General features: G+C 50.3%; 1 protein-coding gene across 1 annotated transcript in view; it reads right to left on the bottom strand.

The window, feature by feature from the left end:
- MMP17 (matrix metallopeptidase 17) overlaps positions 1-17,128 on the bottom strand; it is a 61,794-nt gene extending 44,666 nt beyond the window's left edge. The window contains exon 1 of the mRNA XM_032127967.1: positions 16,596-17,128. Coding sequence (XP_031983858.1) covers positions 16,596-16,724 — 129 coding nt within the window. The 5' untranslated portion in view covers positions 16,725-17,128. The remainder of the gene's footprint in view (positions 1-16,595) is intronic.
- Between the last annotated feature and the right edge of the window lie 895 nt (positions 17,129-18,023).

Raw genomic sequence — 18,023 nt, 5'->3', positions numbered from 1 at the left:
AGGAAGGCAGCAGCTGGCCTTTCTCAGGGCCACACACAGCCTGGATTGATGCTGCTCTGCACTGGCATCTGCTCGCCAGATCTCTATTTGTTCCAGCAATGGGTTGCCAAGGTGTTAAAGTCAAATCATTCAAATTGCTCACAGAGTGAAAGATACTCAAGATTCAAAATTATGCCTTGACCCAAGTTGGGTCATTTTGCAGCAATTATCACCAATTTCTATGGTGGAAGATTGTAAGAGTTCAGAGGAGGAGAAAAAAAATGTCTTGTCCTTTCTTCACCTTGCATACAAATGAAAAACAAATATGATCTTCTTGCTCTTGACATAACCATGCTTTAAAGAGCTTCACAAACATCCATTTCCTCATTTGAGCTCACACGGAAGACATATTATCTCTTTTAAATATGACTTCTCCTTGGCAGTGCACAGCCTATTCTCTATCTTTAACACTTTAAGAAGCCAACAAGTGGTTATTTGCAAAACTGATGGTAGGAGATGGATATAATCTAATTTTAAACCTCAGCAAAATCGGCCAATTTGTGTCTAAAGCCCAGTGAGGTCAATGGGAATAAGAGGTGCTTAAGTTTATGCATGTGAATAAATTATGAAATGTGAAATACAGCCCTCCAAACTCTCCACCCGCATGGGAACAATTTGGAAAATGCCCAACCATATCAAGGCACAGTGAAGAGAGAAAAAAAAAAATAATAACAAAGCAAATAGTTTCCAGCACACAATGGTTTCCCAAGCAGTGATGCTCTCCCTATCAGAGCTTCTCTGTCTTGTGAGTTCCACCTCAATTTGCCTTTCTGTCATCCCCACGCTCTGCTCTTTCAGTAGTGAAGCCCAAGGAATTAGGAGTGATATCTTCGGGCTCTGGACCCACTCATTTCTGCCTCTTTTTGCAGTGGGACTGGATCCAACCCTTTCTTCCCAGATGCTTTGGCTACCTTCTGCCTTTCCCTGCTGTCTTTTGTACAGATACTGCCACCACAAGTTCTGCTCTCCAGGAGAGCAACCCCTGTGCTGGTTGGAAACAACTTCATCCTTTACAGGAGAAATAAATCCAGGAAAAAGCATTTCCTTCAACATCAAAATTATGGACTCCTCTGACTTACTTGATCTTGTTTGAGAGGTCTTGCTGTTCAGTCATTTGGAGACTGTTTATTGCCTCATCTTTCTTTTTTTTTTTAATGGCTGAAATCACTGTTTTAACAGAGAATGAGGAAAAATTACCCATTCCCAGGCAAAACCACCTGGAGCTGGCTGCGACTTGCATCTTTTGCTAAAGATAGGGCATCACACACTGAATGCTCCTTCCAGTAGGGATCACTGGGTTGGGTCAGGGGACATCAGCAGAGCAAGGCCATGTTGGGTTGGTGTTATTGAGGGAGCTGCTCTCTGGATCTGGATGCATTGTTTTTGGGGGCACAGACAGCAACCTCTCTCTTATGGACACCTTCTCTCAGGTGTCTGCACTCAGAGGGGATTTTCAATAATGACAAATACAGCATGCACGGAGATGGATTGAGCCTTCCCTTGCTCCTGAGACAGGCAGCATCTGCCAGGTGCCAGTGGCTGTGCAAAGCCAGGGAAGGCTGGATGTGGCTGGAATGCAAAAAAGGCTGGGGATAAGAAGACAAATGGTTCTGGGGAAGTACAATGACCTCCTCAGCAGTGTCAGCAAACATTTCTCAAATGGAAGAAGTCGTTAGCTGTTTCTCCACTCACCTATTGGGAACGTCACCTGCCTGGTGACAGCTGCCTCATGCAGACCTCACAGAGCTGCTTCTACTGGGGTCGAGGTCAGCTCTCTGCTCCAGGTGGCAACAGCCACCTTTTCCCAACACAGGCTTAGCCACTGGTCCAGGCACCCCTGACTCTGCCCCTGCCTTGCTGATGGGCACAGCAAATCGAGCCATGCCAGGAGAAACCACCTGGCTCCTGAAGTAACCCTCAGTGCTCATTCCTCTATAAAATCGCAAGATTGTGCTAAAGGCAAAAGGCTACTACAAGCCTGTCGCAATGGGTGGGAAGCCAAAGACCGGAGCAGGTAAAGGACTTTCTTAAACTCCATGAACAGTCAACACATGTGCATGGGTTTACACAAATACTTAAATATGCAATCACCCAATGCAATTAAACACACTGCAAATAGTGTCCCACCACATTTCAACCAGGGCAACAATTATTTTCCAGTGCTGCCACGAGACCAGCAGCCCCCCACAGTCCAGAATTAACAGCTCCAGCATAGGGAGCATGGGCCAGCAGGGTGTTAGAGCCCACTCATGCTGTGGCTAAGCGCTCTCATGAGAGGCTTTTGCCCAGCAATTGCCTTAGAATAAGGGGAAAGGAATTCAGTTAAGTGCATTCGTCACCTGGCAATGAAATGTTACCATCAAGGGTCTCTTTGGGGCAGTCAGTCAAACCTCATCTCCTCTCTTAGGAAAAATGGCACAGATATCTGAATCAGTCAAAAAGAGTGGAGTGAGAAAAGAAGGAGGCTAATCCAAACCTGAGTGTCACCAAGGGATGCTGAGACAAAAAAATGAACGAATGAACTCATGCATTGGGCCACCCCACAAAGGTGAGCTTTAAATTTAGCACGACTGCATCAAAATAAGACCATTTTCTGCATTATTTCTTAATTGTGAAGAGGAGGTGGTACCCCCAGGAAGGGCAGCTATGGGGTGGAGGTGAACTAGAGGGGTTCAGCAACATCAGGCCCCTGCTAAACCTCCTCCTTCAGTGGGAGATGGTGTCCAGCACCTCAGCGGCACATTGGACCCCCATAGGCACATCCCTCACCCATCTCAGGCCCAAACTCATCTTCCTACATAAAGCAGCAGCATGCCCCTGGAAGCTCTAAACAAACAGTGCGGAGAGTCTGTGGCATGAGGCAGTGAAAATGAGCAACAGCTGATATCAGAAAAGCCACCCCCAGCCCCTCAGCAGAGAGGCCACTGCTCTGTGCTGCTGTCTGCAGCAAAGGAATACAGAATTGGGAAGAAGTCAAGATATGATTTCTTTCAGTGGGTCGTAAGCCTTCTTCTGCCATTAAGACACCACACTGGCACTTGTTGGTTGAGTCACCAAATCCACTTTTGCAAGCTCACCTTCCTGAAGGAACCTCTCCTTTGAAAGTGGCTTTAAAAGGAGAGTGGAAAGGGCTACAGAATGCATGCAGGAGTGAGCAGAGCCCCAGGGCGCTGCCTCTGCTGCCTTGGTGGAGTGCTGCTTTCCCATGGCAGCCTCCTCCCGAACATTTCCTCTAGAATGGAACTGCATGCTACAAGTCACATAAATATAAAACATATTTATGTGTTGCCTGATCATAACAAGCAATTCTCAGCCTGGTTTTCTTGTTCTTGAATCCACAGCAGAGCAAGGCAGGTTCCCACAAAGCCTCACCCCAAACCCAGCCAGGGTCACAGCACTCTCCCCCCCCATCTAAACCACCTGCACAGCTTTCAACCATGTCCAGTTTCCTTGTCCTAGACTCGGATGATGTGGGCTTTTTGGAGTGCCCAACCCTTTGCTGACACACACAGGCGGTGGAAATCAAGAGTTAATGTTAAGAGTTAAATTCAAATCACAAGGAAACGGCACTAGCACGAGGCTGGAAATAGGACAGGGCTGACAGAGATGTGAGTGCTGGGACTGAGCCCCCTGGGTGCTGTTTTAGTAGGGCAGGGGGAGAAACAGGATCACCAGGAGACCCTGAGCAGGTGGGAAGTGTCCTCCAGCTGTCACTCCACAACTAGGGCAGTTTTTGGTCCTCCCATCTGCTCAGAGCTGTCCCTGCAGACAAGGATGGTGCTGGGGAAGCCCTGTGAGAGCCTCTCAGCCAGGGCATGCCTGTGCATGCCATGCTGGGCACCCTCCTCCCCCCTCTCCTTCCCCCTCCCCAGCGCAGGGCAGCACAGCACCAGGGAAATTAAGAGGGCGATTTCTAAAGCTGAGAGAAAAGCAGCCATCTGGGTCCTAACAGCCAGGTTGCTTGATGACCAAAAGGAATTTTCTAGAGAAGCCAGAAAAATGGAGCAGTGAATAAAAGAAACAGTAGCTGCTCCAATCCATCCAGAGGTTGCTGTAAGAGAGAAGCTTTCAGAGAGCTCTGAATACTGGTTAATGCCCAGTCCTGTCTAATTAAAAGATGAAGCAGGAGATAGCTGGAGCAGTGGGAAGCAGGAAGGAGTAGGGTGGGCTGGGGCTGAAGTTCAAGGTTTTCTGTGCCACAAAGAGCCAGGATAGATGCCCATGACGGCCGGAGCAGGACCCTTCAGCCCCTCTGCCCAGGCACCTACAGCTGCACCTCTGGGGATGGCATTTACATCACCAAGTCTCTCAGGAGAGTTTATATCTTAATTCACACCATATTCCCTGCACAAAACAAGCACTGCTCATGTGACAAAGTGAAAGCACAGGTGACTTCCCCAGGTCACAGCTCCAAAGTTTAGGATGTAAATGTGGCATGCTTGCCCTCACCCTTTCACATCCACCACCAGCTACAGATACCACCTCTCCTTTCTGCTTTTTCTCACAGGAAAACCATCATCACTCCTAATTCAATTTGTGAGTACTTTCGTACTGTACGGCTTCATGCTCTACCACATTTCATATGCTCCTTTGCACGTTTGCAGGCAGCGCTCCCTCCCCTTCTACGGGGGCTGGCAAGCAGGTTTCTTCTGAAGCTCTTCCAGGTTATTGAACTACTTTGTTAATGCAGCTTGTTTCCCATCAGTTGAGGGCAGAGTGCCAGGGACATAATTTCTTTTCCATGTTTATTTATGTCAGGAGAGTCCTTAAAGGATTTGTTTGCAGTTGCCTCAGTTGCTGCTCGTGTTGAGGTTACTGCCTGCCCTGCTGCACTGCCAGCAAGTCGGGCTTGGGGAGACAGGAGTCCACCAGCTTCCCCCTCTTCTGTTCTGATGCTATGGAAACAACTAATTTCCCTTATGTTTCTTAATTAGGAGCAGAATCACCCTTTTTGCTGGCCAATAGGCCCTTGTGCCCCATGAAAATAAAGCAAGCTGAGAACCAGCAGCAGCTCCTCAGCTGAGCAGTCCTTTCTGCACAGTCGTAAAAGATGGGACAGTTCTGGTCACCTCCTTTTTGGATGATTTGAACATGTCCTGCCTGGACTGTGATAATACAAAGACAGCAGAAAGCACTGTTGCTCCCACAATGGAGTGCCCCAAGAATGAGTTTCTTCTCCAGAACAATGTGGATTAAGACCTGAAGCCCTTGAAATATTGAGGTATTTGGATTTTCTCAACAGAGCAATTCCCCCTGCCTTCTCATCCTCTTAGGGTAACCAGCTGGGTCATATTTTACTCCACCTGCCACCACCTTTATTACTATGATTTCTCTACACTCATTTATGGCTGCAGGAGTCACTTTTTTTTTAGCTATAAACAATCTATTGTCAATTTGCAAACTGAGATGTCCTCCTCTGCACCAGCCCATACTCAGGGCTCCCCACCAGCCCAGCTTCATCACCTGTTGATGTCCTCCCAATACCAGAACACCCAGATTTGTGAAGAAGAGGGAGAAAAGAAGAACAAACGCACACCCCAAATCCTCCGTCTTGTTACATATGTCCCAGAAACCTAAATTTTCCAAACCCAGGGTTCCAACAATCACCCACAGATGACAGTAAGACACTGCACCCTTCCCCATGTTGTCCAATCAAACACATTGCTACCCAGCAACTTCCAGATCTTTGGAGCATCCCAAAGTGATGTGCTGGGGACCTGGCTGCTAATTAGTTTGCTCTTTAGGGTTCAAGGCTACCCTGGGGAAGGGGAGCATGCCATATCGATTTTCTCTGCTGTTCTTGCAACCATCCAGGTAAAGAAACATTTGTTATTCTGTGACAGATCCCTGTGGAGGCCATTCAAGCATCCGACCTGCTGCAAAGCAGAGCTGGCAATTTTGCCAGAAACTCTGCTTTGAAGGGGTTTGCAATGTTAATTAAATTTCTGCAGTTGTATCTCTTGGCTCTGAATAAGATCCGAGCCTCTCTGAGCATGTGAGCTCAGCTCCTTGTCCCTGTTCAAGCCTGGCTCTGAACAAGTCTGGCTCCCAACGCTGAATTCCCTCAGTGCAACATCAGAAATATAATATTGTTCCTCCACAAAAGGAAATGAATCCAGGACTGTCAGGGTTCAGACATAGCATTGGTCTAGATAACCTACAGGCAGAGAGATGATCGCAGAGCTACAAAAAAAAGAGCAGATGTCCTTACCCAAAGAATTGATTCCTCTAAACACACAAGCAAAAACGAGTATCTGTGATCACACAGACAGGCAGGATGCAGGAGGGACAGCAAGTCACCACAAGGACTCTGGATGAATTCCACACAAAGTTCCCAGAACTCTGGCTCCCTTTCACCTCTGCACCCCTTCCTGGGTTGGCACTGGTAACCTACCCGACGCAGCTGGACTTTTGTAGACACTGCTTTCCAGGAAAGCATGGAAAGGAGAGGAGCTGCCAAGTCTGGAAAATGCAGGAGACAAGTTGGTTTTAACAGCTAAAATTCTTCAGACATTTAAAAGAGGCAGCTTTTTAAGGATATTAATAAATTAAATAGAAAGGAAACATGGAGAAGATAAGGAGAACTTGAACTCAGGGCAGCTGTGGAAATGGGGCTCCTAGGCAGCAGAGACAGATCTGCTGCTGGGGCTGTTCCTGCAGTAGTAATGAGAGACGGGCACGTGGCTCACCAGAGCCCCACAGGGCTGGGAAACCAGAACAGAGGACAGAAAACAGACTGACAGTGCTGGGCTGATATTTCCTACCCAGCACAGCACCATTTCTGCCAGCTCTTACAAAGAGGCCTGGGAGCGAGGCGGGTGGCAGGGTCAGAAGCCACTTGGCACCTGCAGGTTTGCTCCAGAACAGCCATTCATCACCACCCTTTGTGGCCAGAGCCGCTGAGTGTGACTCAGGGCTGGGGTCTGTGAAGGCGAGAGCCAGCATGTTGGCCCCATGGTGCCCTGGGCACATTCACCTACTGACATTTTCGGAAGATGACCAAAGCAGCATGATGCCTTCCCAAGGAAAGCGGCAGAGCTGCTGCATTTGGGAAACAGCGAGTCTGTGCCTGCCCTGCAGCTGCAGGGGACACCTGGCAAGACTGAGTGCTTGTTCAAGAAGAAAGTTTGTGCTGCTGCTCATAAAGGTGTTCGCTGTGAGGGAAATGGGAATTATTGCAGAACAAGAGAAAGGAGGTGCAGAGGCACTTGGGGACCTTTACCCACTTAAAGCACAGACAGCGGTCACCATACTGGGATTCAGCCACCAAAGGTGTGCACAAGGTGCAGGATTTGAGACCTGGGAGCCCCTGCCTCCAGGCTCAGTTAATATCATCTCCCACAGTGACAATACCATTGGCAGCAGTGACAAAGGCTCTCGGGCTGCAGCTGGAGGGGGCACAGCGCAGCCCCAGGGGAGCACCCAGCACTTCTCCCTGCTCCCTCGGGTGGGTTTCTAACCACTGCTCTCAGCTCAGCACTAGCATATCTTCTCGGGTATTTTCCTTGTTTCCACAAGAGGGCACCGGCACGACACCAACGAGATGCTCCAATGTTTCCTCCCCCCGCAACCGCCCCGCGGCGCCGCCCGGTCCCGTCCCTGTGGCGGCGGGAGCAGCGGGAGCCGGAGACCGGGGTCTTGCCCAGGGTTTTGTCTGCAGAAGGAAAGCGGCTGATGCACATCTCCCAGGAGATCTCGGCTCTGGAGCCGTGACTCAGAAATACAGAAATAAACTACATTTGCTCAGAAGAGAGATTTTCTTGAATTGCTCTGCCAGTGCCGAGGGGCTGCAGAGAGGGGAACAGGCGTGCAGAGGGGCTCCCACTGGCACCTGTTTACTCCAACCTCCCCATCGCGGTGCACTGACCAGGCAGGGAGCATGAACCCTCGGGAGCTGCTCCTCTGGGGAAAGAGCTTTGTCTGAAGGGTGTGCTGGGCTCCTGGCAAGCCCTGATGCAGGGAAAGACTTTGCTGGGAAGAGATAAACCAGTGAAAGTAACCCCCTGTTCCCTCCCCCAGTATTAGAAATGTGAATGAGAAACATACAAAAGCCACGCAACTCCAGTCTGGACTGGACATCCTTCACAAAGGAAGCTTTTGACTCTGAGACCTGGTGCTCAGAGCTCAGGTCACCCTTCAGGGAGTGATGAAGCTGCTTGGTCAAGAACTACACCTCATGCCACAGACCTGGCAGTTCAGGCACTTGATGCTCGTGGACTTCAGGCAGAGAAAGAAAATTTCGGTATCTTCTGGGTGAGTTTTTAGCCCAGGTGAGCATGTAGAAGACTGCTCAAATCAATGTTGCCCTATTCACTGCCCATACAGGACCCTGGTGCACGACAGTTGATTTCTTCTAGATTATCTTGATCTTTCTGGACACCGCATGTGTACCAAAGCACGGAGGTGTTTCAGAAATGCCAAAACAGCAACAGATTGTCTGAATGGCCTGTCATTCCATCACGAAATACGACGTGAATCCCGCCCAGGAGGAAAGACTGGATTGCTGTACACTTCAGTGCTGGCTGAGGCCGAGCAAGATTCCTCATTTCAAAGTCTCATTGATCAGATGTGGAGGATTACATTGCTGCAGCATAAAAAAAAACATGTGCAAAAGTACCAAACCACCTACCTCTCTTTAGCTGTGCCTTTATATAAAACATGTTGCCATTTCACAGCACATCTGTGAGGAATTTCCTTCCTGTTGAATCCAATTTCCTCTCACTTTTGAACAAAATGCATCTCTGGCGTGAAGGATGCAAAGGTAGAGACAGCATGGCTCAGTACAGAGCAATGGGGAATTGGCCAAGCAGCATCAAAATGGAGAACAAACAAGAAAAATAAAAGCCAATTTAATGCAGAGAATTTACCAAAGGAGAAAAAATGCTTCTTGAGCATCATCACTGATTGTCCTGCTGTGGCAGATGTGCCAGAGGGACACTGTGAGCATGACAGAGGAACAGAAATGACAAAATAAACACAAGTAACAAGGTGGGAACCAAGACAAGGGCTGGTGGGAGCTCCCATGCTCCCCACCGCAAGCCTTGCCAAAGACGCAGCCTTGACTAAGCACCAGCCAGGACATGACTAATGTGAAATGGATGTAGTATCTCCAGAGGAGATACAGCATGTGGGGGACTCGAGAAAAAACACGAGAGACTGCTTTGTTTTATTCTTGCTCAGTGATAAATGAGACCCTTTCCCAAAGACTGAATTGATCAGCTCCAGTGCTGCAGGTAATTAGATCTGGAGTCATGGTGGGATTGTCTCTAGCAGTCATGGTATCATTTTGCTCCTTGTGCTTTTGTTGTGATTCTGTAACTAAACTTCCCAGGAGCTACAGAAAGACTAAAGGAGCATTCTCTTGTGTTACGCTTTTCATCCCAGCCCTCATCCAAGTTTTTGGTAATTACAGCTGTGGAGGAGCCCAGCAGAGCCACCCAGCAGCCTCAGCAAAGTCACAGCTTCCATTTTTGAGGGAACAGGAGACTCTGTCTCCTGAGACGTACTTCAGCCACAGTATCAGCAGTAGCACTTCTGCATGACAGCATCTCACTGAGAAAGGCAAGTCTTCATGAAGAGTTGACTGATATGTAGACAGTCAAGAACAAGCACTATAACCTAGAACTTGCAGTATTTTGGAAAGTCTGCTGTGGTGCCATCCAGCTGCCAATCAAGTGGATGCTTCCTCAGAAGAGTGTTTCCAGGTTTTCCTCTCAAAAGAGATCCCTTTCTGTTGGGGTCCCTCCCCTGCCATGGAGCCCTGGGAGAGGGGCCCTGAGGGGACAGACACGGGGTTTCCCTGCCCCTGCTCAGCCTCGTTCCCGTTGGTTGGTTTGTGTTCCCTGCGCGGGCAGAAGGGCCCTTGGTCCCGTGACTGGAACAGTTCCTGGGCAGAGCCCCGGCCATGCGGCTGGAGAAATAAACATCTCTGAAACAGCTATCAAGAATCTGTCTGTCCATATATATTTCCTTTCCACGGGACTCCTGGTTTGATATATGCGTGTTGCAGTATCCCCACTGCAACACCTTTCCTCACACACTGGTCTTCTTCTTCTTTTTATCCCATTTGGGTCCCCTTCAGAGTTCAGCTGCTCCCTTGGTCCCAACACCATTCTCAGATCTGCTTCCTCAGCCCTTGGACAGTGAAATCCCTAAAGTCTGGCAAACAGCCCTCCGGAAGTTTCCTTTTGCTGGTAGTCTGCCATCTCCAGCCAGAGGCATTTGGTGGAAAGCAAAAAAATCCAGAGCCAGGAGGTTTTGGATGTGAGCCCTGGAGAATCTGCATGGGGGCTAGATGCCCCCACCATGGTGCATGACAGGCAGCCTCCACAAATGAAGACAAACGTGTGGGTAAAGCAGTCCAGATCTCTTACCTCCCATTCATGTTTTGGACAAGGAATATTTTGGTCCTGTATCCTTAAAGAAGGATGTGTGTAGAGGGCTGTGTAGAACACACTTGGATTTCAGAGCAAACTCAGGATGTTAACAGCAGCGCCGGCACTGTTGGATGATCTTCAGCAGATGGGAGCTGAACCACAGAGATGCCAGTTGGGGTTTGTTAAATGACAAGACAATATAATCTAAACATGTACATCACCTTCGAGCAAGTGACACAGGTAAAATTGGTTTTGTTCACTCGAAAGATCAGTATTGTCAGGATGAGATAACATGTGAGCCAGTGTGAAGAACTCTGCCTGACCACTGACTGTCAGAAACAGGCAGGAACTCCCTCTTGTAAACACAATATGAAAAAAAATCCTGAATATACTGCCACTTCCCAAGTCACTGTATTTGGACTGTTATCACCAGGAGCTGTAGGCCATCTTCAGATTTCTTGGAAGAACAATTTTCTGTGCACATGGTGTGTTCTGATGCAGGAAGTTCCTCAGATTTAATCAGGTTTCTTTTCTATTAAATCATCATGGCTAATCAAAAAGCTGGAATCCCAACTGAAGACCACACTACTCGGTGAATGCCGGCATTTAGTCCATGTCAGGTCTTCCCTCGGAACAAACCCGGTGTCAAAGGCAGTTTCTCATTCTGATCTAAAACTCTTTGGTCCTTCAGCAGCTCTTTCCCCTCGCCCCCGCGTGTCTGCTTTGTTTTGCACTGGATTTAACTTTGCATATGTGGTTTGGTGTGGGATTTTTTTAATATAACATCAAATCTCTTAATTCTCTGACCCAGAAAACAATCCTCGTAAAAATCTGGGACAAAGAAGATGCTGCTGGCACGTGTGCAGCAGCAAGAGATTCTGAAACTCCCAAATCTACCCATTTGAAGTGATTTTGATTAAAGAAAGAATTTTGAGAACTGTTGCTGTCAGATATCAGGTTGTTTTGAAAGCAAATCCTAAGCTTTCAAAGCTAGTCTGAGCAAGACACTTTAAAAAGTGACAGTGTGGTGGCCCTGTGCTCATCGTCAGCTGAGATGTGACGGCTTTTCCCTTTCACGTTGTCACCTCCACAGGGCCTGCCAGGACACAAGACCCACACAGGGTACACAGCTGCTCCCACAGCATCCAGAAATAAAGGTTCCCTCTGCCACAGCACGACCTTTCCCGGAGCCACAGAGCCCCATTCCTGCAGCACTTTTGTCAATGAGTAAATAATGAGAAATTAGTGCATGGCCCTGATGATGAGTCACAGTGAGCGGCCGCTGGCATTAATGAACCTGCCAGGACACACAGGGGTGTCACAGACAGCCAAGCCCTCCAGTTTCATGACGACATCACCCATGTCACACCCATGTCACTCCTTGTCCTCCACAAAGCCAACACACATGGTCCCACTGGTGAGTCACACCCAACACCAAACCAGGAGAGCCCCATCCAATGCCAGGCAGGGATGGGAACACATTGCATTTGGTGTTTCCTCTTTGAGGAAGAATAACAAAACATCCATGCTGAGTCACACAGGCAGCAGTCTCCCTTTGCCCAGGAGATTTTAGGGGCAAAAGGAGGGGATGGAGGTACAGCCCCACTGCATGCTGCCCCCAGGGAAGGGAGGCCTGCTAGCCAGCAATTTCTACCCCCAACACAGCACCAAGGATGAAGAGCGAGGGCAGTGTGGGAGCTCACTGCTCCATACCCAGCACCATCTGTGGGGATCACCCACTGGCTCTATACACTTCCCAAAGGCAGAGTTTCATTAAACCGGGTAATTTGGCCTGACTACCCTGGGTAATTCCCACGGCTGGGGCCCCCAATAGCAGCCAAGCCCAGAAGGAGATTGCATCACTGTACATGGAGATCTCAAATCTGAAAGGGAAGGAGCAGCTCATACCGACCAGGGCTTTAATACCAGATTAAATGCTTTCACAGCAGCCCGGCTGTTTGAAAGCTTCCAGACGGCCTTTTGTCAATTTACTTTCCATTGTACTTTGGCTTCAAGAGGTACTTTAAAATGTGACCATCTTTATTTTATTATTTTTTTAGTATGGTAGCTTAGCTTTCTTGAAGGAAATTCATGGACCTGGGATGGGCACTGCTCCATAAGGGAAGGCATGAAGTGCTTTAATGGCAGAGGGGCCAAGCAAAGCTCCTCCCTCCAAGGCTGTTTAGGCAATCTATTAAGCATTCTGTCCTTTAAAGACTCACTATTTTAGAAGGCTGAATGAAGCTCCAACTGGAATTATCAATTTTTAATTTCCCCATTAGCAGAAACAGAAGAAGTATGGTCCTTTCTCCTGATACAGGGAACAGCCTACATTCATACTTTAAGAGGCTGATTACCCCAAGCCTTCAACCAGGAGCTAAGACATGTCTCAGGGACATGCCCCACTGAGTATTTAAATGCAGAAATTTAGGGGAGTTCTTGTCTGACTCTGGGCAGGTGGGAGCAGGAGGACAGCTGGACCAAGATGTGGCATGTGGGCACCTGGCAGCAACAGCAGCAGGATAGTTTTACCCTATTCAAGGCTGGGAAAGTACCTCAGAAACATCAAGGATGAGTCGTGGGCTGGCTTCTACTCTGAAATTTGGCACTTGGGAGATGCAGAGCACACATTCATAGGAAACTGATGCTCCTCCTGTCCCTCCGCTCCCTGACATGGGGACACAGAGGAACCTCTGTCTCTCCCCTGGCCCACCACAGCCAGCCTCGAGGGGGGGGCACAGCCTCGAAGGGCTCTGTGCCACCCCGCTCTGCCCACAAATGCATCCTTGTCATTCAAATGAGAAGCGGCCACAAAGGCAAGGGCCTTGTCCTAAACAAAGAGCCACTTGGGATAACAGCAGAGGGGGACGAGGGTCCCTGGTCTCCGCTGATGAATGCAAATGCCTCCAAAGCCTGGGAGCAACTTCTCTGGGAACAACACAGACAGGGCTTTGTGAGCAGGAGGCTGAGAGAGGCATCATCATACGCAAGCCCCCAGGAATGCCCAGCAATCCCCAGCTGGAGAAATGCCGTGGGGGCATACAGAGACCTTCCCTCTCACCCTTGGTCACAAAGTCAAGAAAAAGCCGCTCAGAATATTTTTTTTTCACTCATGCTCTGGTAACCAAGCTAAAACTTTCCTGGCAGTGCTGCATCCCTCAGCCGCTGATGCCAGAGCCCATGTCCACACAGGGTGATCTCAGTGATGCCACCACCAGCACCCCACTGTCAACTCCTGTCTGGTGGCAACCTCAGTGCCAGGCAAAGAAACTCCCTAGGGCAAAGCATCTCCCTTGGGGCCAAGCTTGCCCAGCCTAAGGCATCAGTCCATCCCCAAGCCACAGGTTTTGCCCTGCATAGCCATGTCCCCACAACAGCAGCAATGCAGCCCAGGGGGCAAGGAGCTGCCTGCAGGAACAGCCGGCTCCCTTACAAACCAGCCAGTCTCCAGGTCAACACCTTCGGTGTTCAGACTCCACACACCAGCTACTCTGAAAAGCACAACTTGAAGGTAGACCTCCCCCCAGACCTGGTTCAAAGCCCAGTGAAGTGAGAGATCTCATTATCCAGTTACTGCTAACATATAGGAAGTCTTTGCTCCCTGCACCCCTGAGACATCTGAACTCAACAGCCATAAAAAGATGCAATTTGTGAACGCTGTGGTGAGGAGGCATTGGGGGTTTACTGTAAAGACAGTGGTGCAAAATGCGAAGTCATAAATTTCAAAAGCGGCATACTAAAATTCAATGGAATCACTCAAGTCAAGCTCTGTTCCATCTGCTATTTTATGTTCTCTTTGTCAGGGCAGCTAATGGTGAACAATAAAAACATTAATAATCAAGTTAGATTTATAAACTGGGCAGGATATTCCACTAGTAATGAAATCTGGAGAATCATTCCATGTTATATTGCTTTGGGCAGCGCACTAACAAGAACTGCCTTTGAATTACAGCCCTCTTTCATTTTGCTGAACTTTAATTTGGCCCAGCACCACTGTTTCATTTAAAATAAACTTCAGGCAGGAGTGGAGCAGAGGACAGAGCTCAGAGGCACAGTCCAGCTCAGAACTGAAAACCTCTAGGTTGCAGGGGGCGAGCATTTGGGATATAAAAGCTCTGTTGACATTGTTCTCTTTACTGCAGAGAACTGCTGGATATAATTTTCCAAGGTTAGCAGAGCTTTCTATTGCCATGGTTTCATGCTTCCTAGTTTTGAAATATTTGATTGAAATGCCTCACAGATCTTTAATTTTGTAGTTGCTTCATAAAGTGGATGTCAAATAATTCTTGAGGCTCTCACTTCTCACAGAGTGGTAGCTTTCTAACAAAACCTCTGAAAATATCTGGCTTCTTGTGCTCCCTGCTGCTCATTAGAGGGCATAAGCATAAACCTGGTTTACATTCAACCCCTTTGGAAACCCACGAATGGTGTCTCAGGCTGAAAAGATTCTTTGCCCCAGCAAGCGCACCCACAGGAGGGAGACAGCACCCTGACACCCATCGTACATCCTAAATGTCAGATTCCCAGCCTAAATAAGTCTTGGTTTAATGTAATCCCCTTCTCCTGCAGTTCACTTCTGCTCTATTACCATCATCCCCAGCACCTTCTCCTTTGCCCAACAGCCCCAGCTCTTCAGCAGGGTTTGGAGAGAGTGGTCAAGTCCAGGACTAAAAAGGTACCTTAATGCCTGAAAGTTGTCATCAGTAACTAATAAGCCCCTCGAGTATTAGCATTTACCCTGTAAAAGCTGAGTGCAGCATATTCGGTAGCGAGGGTAAAACCAGGTCAAAGACAAAGTTTGAGTTAAATTGATTGGGGCAGAATACATCAATTCGTGTGCTGTTTGCATGAAATATTAATTCCAGCTTTAACATTTGGTTACAGAGGAGTGAATGCACCGTAATGATGCAGGTATACTTTATATTCGCCACAGTTTTTATTCTCCTAGGAACAGATGGGGAACGATAGGCTTTGTCCTCCCTGGCAGGTGTCTGAGTCGGAGCCTGTGAGCCGAAGCACACGCTTGGAGCCGGAGCCCTGGGCGGCGGAGGCAGCCGTCCTGGCGCACTGCTCTGAGCAAGCCCCACTCATTAGATAACCCCGCCGTGCTGAAAACCCTTCCTCCCTCCTGCCTTCACAGCAGTGCACTGGCAGCATTTTGAAATTCGATGAATCTCAAGGAATTTCTCCAAACTGGCGGGTCCAGCCTCCCTCAGGACTGCCCACCCACACCCAGCCACAGCTGGCTTTCTGACACCCGGGTTTGATACAGTCGTGGGGCTTCTCTGAGCTACAACCACAAGAAACTTTTCCTCCCCCAGAAGAAAACCCTTAATTTCTTCCATCTCAGAGGGGTGAAGCTGTATAGACCTGCTGGCACTGTGACCTGGCAGAGACATGACCTAAGCTCTCCACACTTGCTAAAACCTGTTACACCCCTGTGAGGGGAGAAGTAGGACCACAAGGATGCCCGCGCTGTGCAGACCCCCGCAATGAAGCCAACCCTCCGCCCGCTGCCGGCACAGAGCATCCCTTAAACACATCCCCGAGCATGTCTCAGTCCTCGGGGACCGCTCTGACTCCAAACGTGCCGTTTTACTCTGCATGCTGCTGGAGTTTGTGTGCCTCCATGGCAGGCAGGGAGGGAGCCCTCGAGACAGGCCAGCCCTTTCCCAGCGCCTGAGAAACCACCATCCATGTGTGGAAGCTGGTGGGGCCATCGCCCCACGATGCTGGGCTGGGGGAAAGTTGGGTCGCCAGGCTGTGGTGGAGGAGAGGCACCGTGCACTGGGTGCGGTAGGGTGCACTGGGTGCAGGGGAGGGGGACTCTGGCTTCCAGAGGGCTCGGTGCAGCGGGTAGGAGGCGGGAGGCACTGGGTGCGGGGGGGGGATAAACAGACCCTTCCGTCTGCTCGGGGGGTGGCACCAGCTGCAACGAGCGGCACCACGTAGAAAAATGCTGGAGGGGGCACCGGGTGTAAAAGGCCCCAGTCAGCGGGAGCAGGATGGAGGGCACTGGCGGCAAAGGGGGTGCCGGGCAGGGGGGCGCGCCAGGGAGCGTTTCCAGCCGCCGAAGCTCGCCCAGTGCAGCGGGGGTCGGCGATGCCCGAGGGTGGGGGAGTACCCGGGGAGGCGGGGGAAGGGGGATCGGAGAGGAGCGGGGGGCCGCGGGTAACTCACAACTCCCCGGGTGATGTCCTCCGCCGCAGGGGTCGGCGCCGCGGGCGCTTCTTGCCACGCCAGCCACAGAGCGAGCACGAGGAGCATCTCCCGGCGGCGGGCGCGGTGCCGGGAGGCGAGGCTCAGCATCCCCCCGCTCTTCGCGCCGCCCGGCCCCGGCCCCGCGATGGGCTCCGCCGGGCTCCGCGCCGCATCCGCGCTCCCGCCCCGGGCTGCGGCCGCCGCCGGGGAGGGAGGGAGGCAGGGAAGGAGGAAGAGAGGCGGGGGGCTCCACTCCGTTCCGCGCTGTTCCGCCGAGGATGGAGGCGGGGGGGCTCCGCTCCGCCCCGCCGAGGAGGGAGGTTGGGAGGACTCCGCTCCGCGCTGGTCCGCGCTGCAGGGGAGGCTCCGCCGCCGGGTGCGCTGTCACATCGCCCCGCTTCCGCAGCCTGCGGAGCGGCAAAGTTGCTGCGGACGCTGGCGCGGAGCAGAGCGCGGCTCGGCAACGGGAGCCGCTGCCATGCACCCCTCTGCGGCCGGCCGCAGGAGGAGGAGGAGGAGGAGGAGGAGGAGGAGGAGGAGGAGGAGGAGGAGGAGGAGGAGGAGGAGGAGGAGGAAGAAGAAGAAGAAGAAGAAGGGATGCTAATGAGGGAGGCGGTGTCAGAGCTCCGCGGGCGTGGGGCGGTTCGCAAGCGTGGTCTGGCCGCAGCTGAGCGCCGAGCACCGCCACCGATCCCGGCCCGCTCCCCCTGCGCCGCGCGGGCAGGAGCGGGCTCAGTCCCCTCCCGTTTTGGTATCTGTGTCTGGCTGAAATCCCACGGGTTTTTTTGTAAACATCAACATTTCTATAAGTACCATCTTCATCTCTGAGTTTTTAAGGGACTATGGAAAAGACCTCGTGGTTGGAGCATCCCCGACTGACACCTCGTCTCAGCGAGACAAATGTCTGGCTTGTCCCCATAAACAGCATAATGGGATCCTATGGCCTCTGCAGCGTGTCCTCCCTCGAGAGCTGTGAATCTACCACATGCTCCGACAGGCCAGATGGCAGGGGACACCCTGACAGCTCTAGCTCCTGCCAGTTGAGGATGAACATGTACTTCCTACTCAGCATCTGCCTTCCCCAGTTCCTTTTGGCATATTAATACACTCAGCAGCTTTGCAACGGTTTTTAAAGTTTGGTGTTTTGTTTGTTTTTTTTTTTTTAAATAAATATGCACTTTCTGTTTTAAGTTAAATAAAAAGTGGCGATAATGAAGAATGGACAGAAATGAAAATTGCTTCTAGGTGCTGCTCAGGCAAAATTGTAGTGGACATTGATATGACATCTTCTGCACAAACAGATTAATCCAGCAATGAACCATAGCTGCTTCTGGAGATATTTAATATCAGACAGGACTGGAGAAAACCAGTGGATAAGGGAAGAAGAAATCTCTGTCCAAAAGAAAT

This window comes from Corvus moneduloides, chromosome 18 (genome assembly GCF_009650955.1).
Source record: "Corvus moneduloides isolate bCorMon1 chromosome 18, bCorMon1.pri, whole genome shotgun sequence".
In the NCBI taxonomy this organism is placed as follows: Eukaryota; Metazoa; Chordata; class Aves; order Passeriformes; family Corvidae; genus Corvus; species Corvus moneduloides.
The sequence above is the reverse complement of the archived record's forward strand: the minus strand, read 5'-3'. Positions and strand labels throughout refer to the sequence as shown.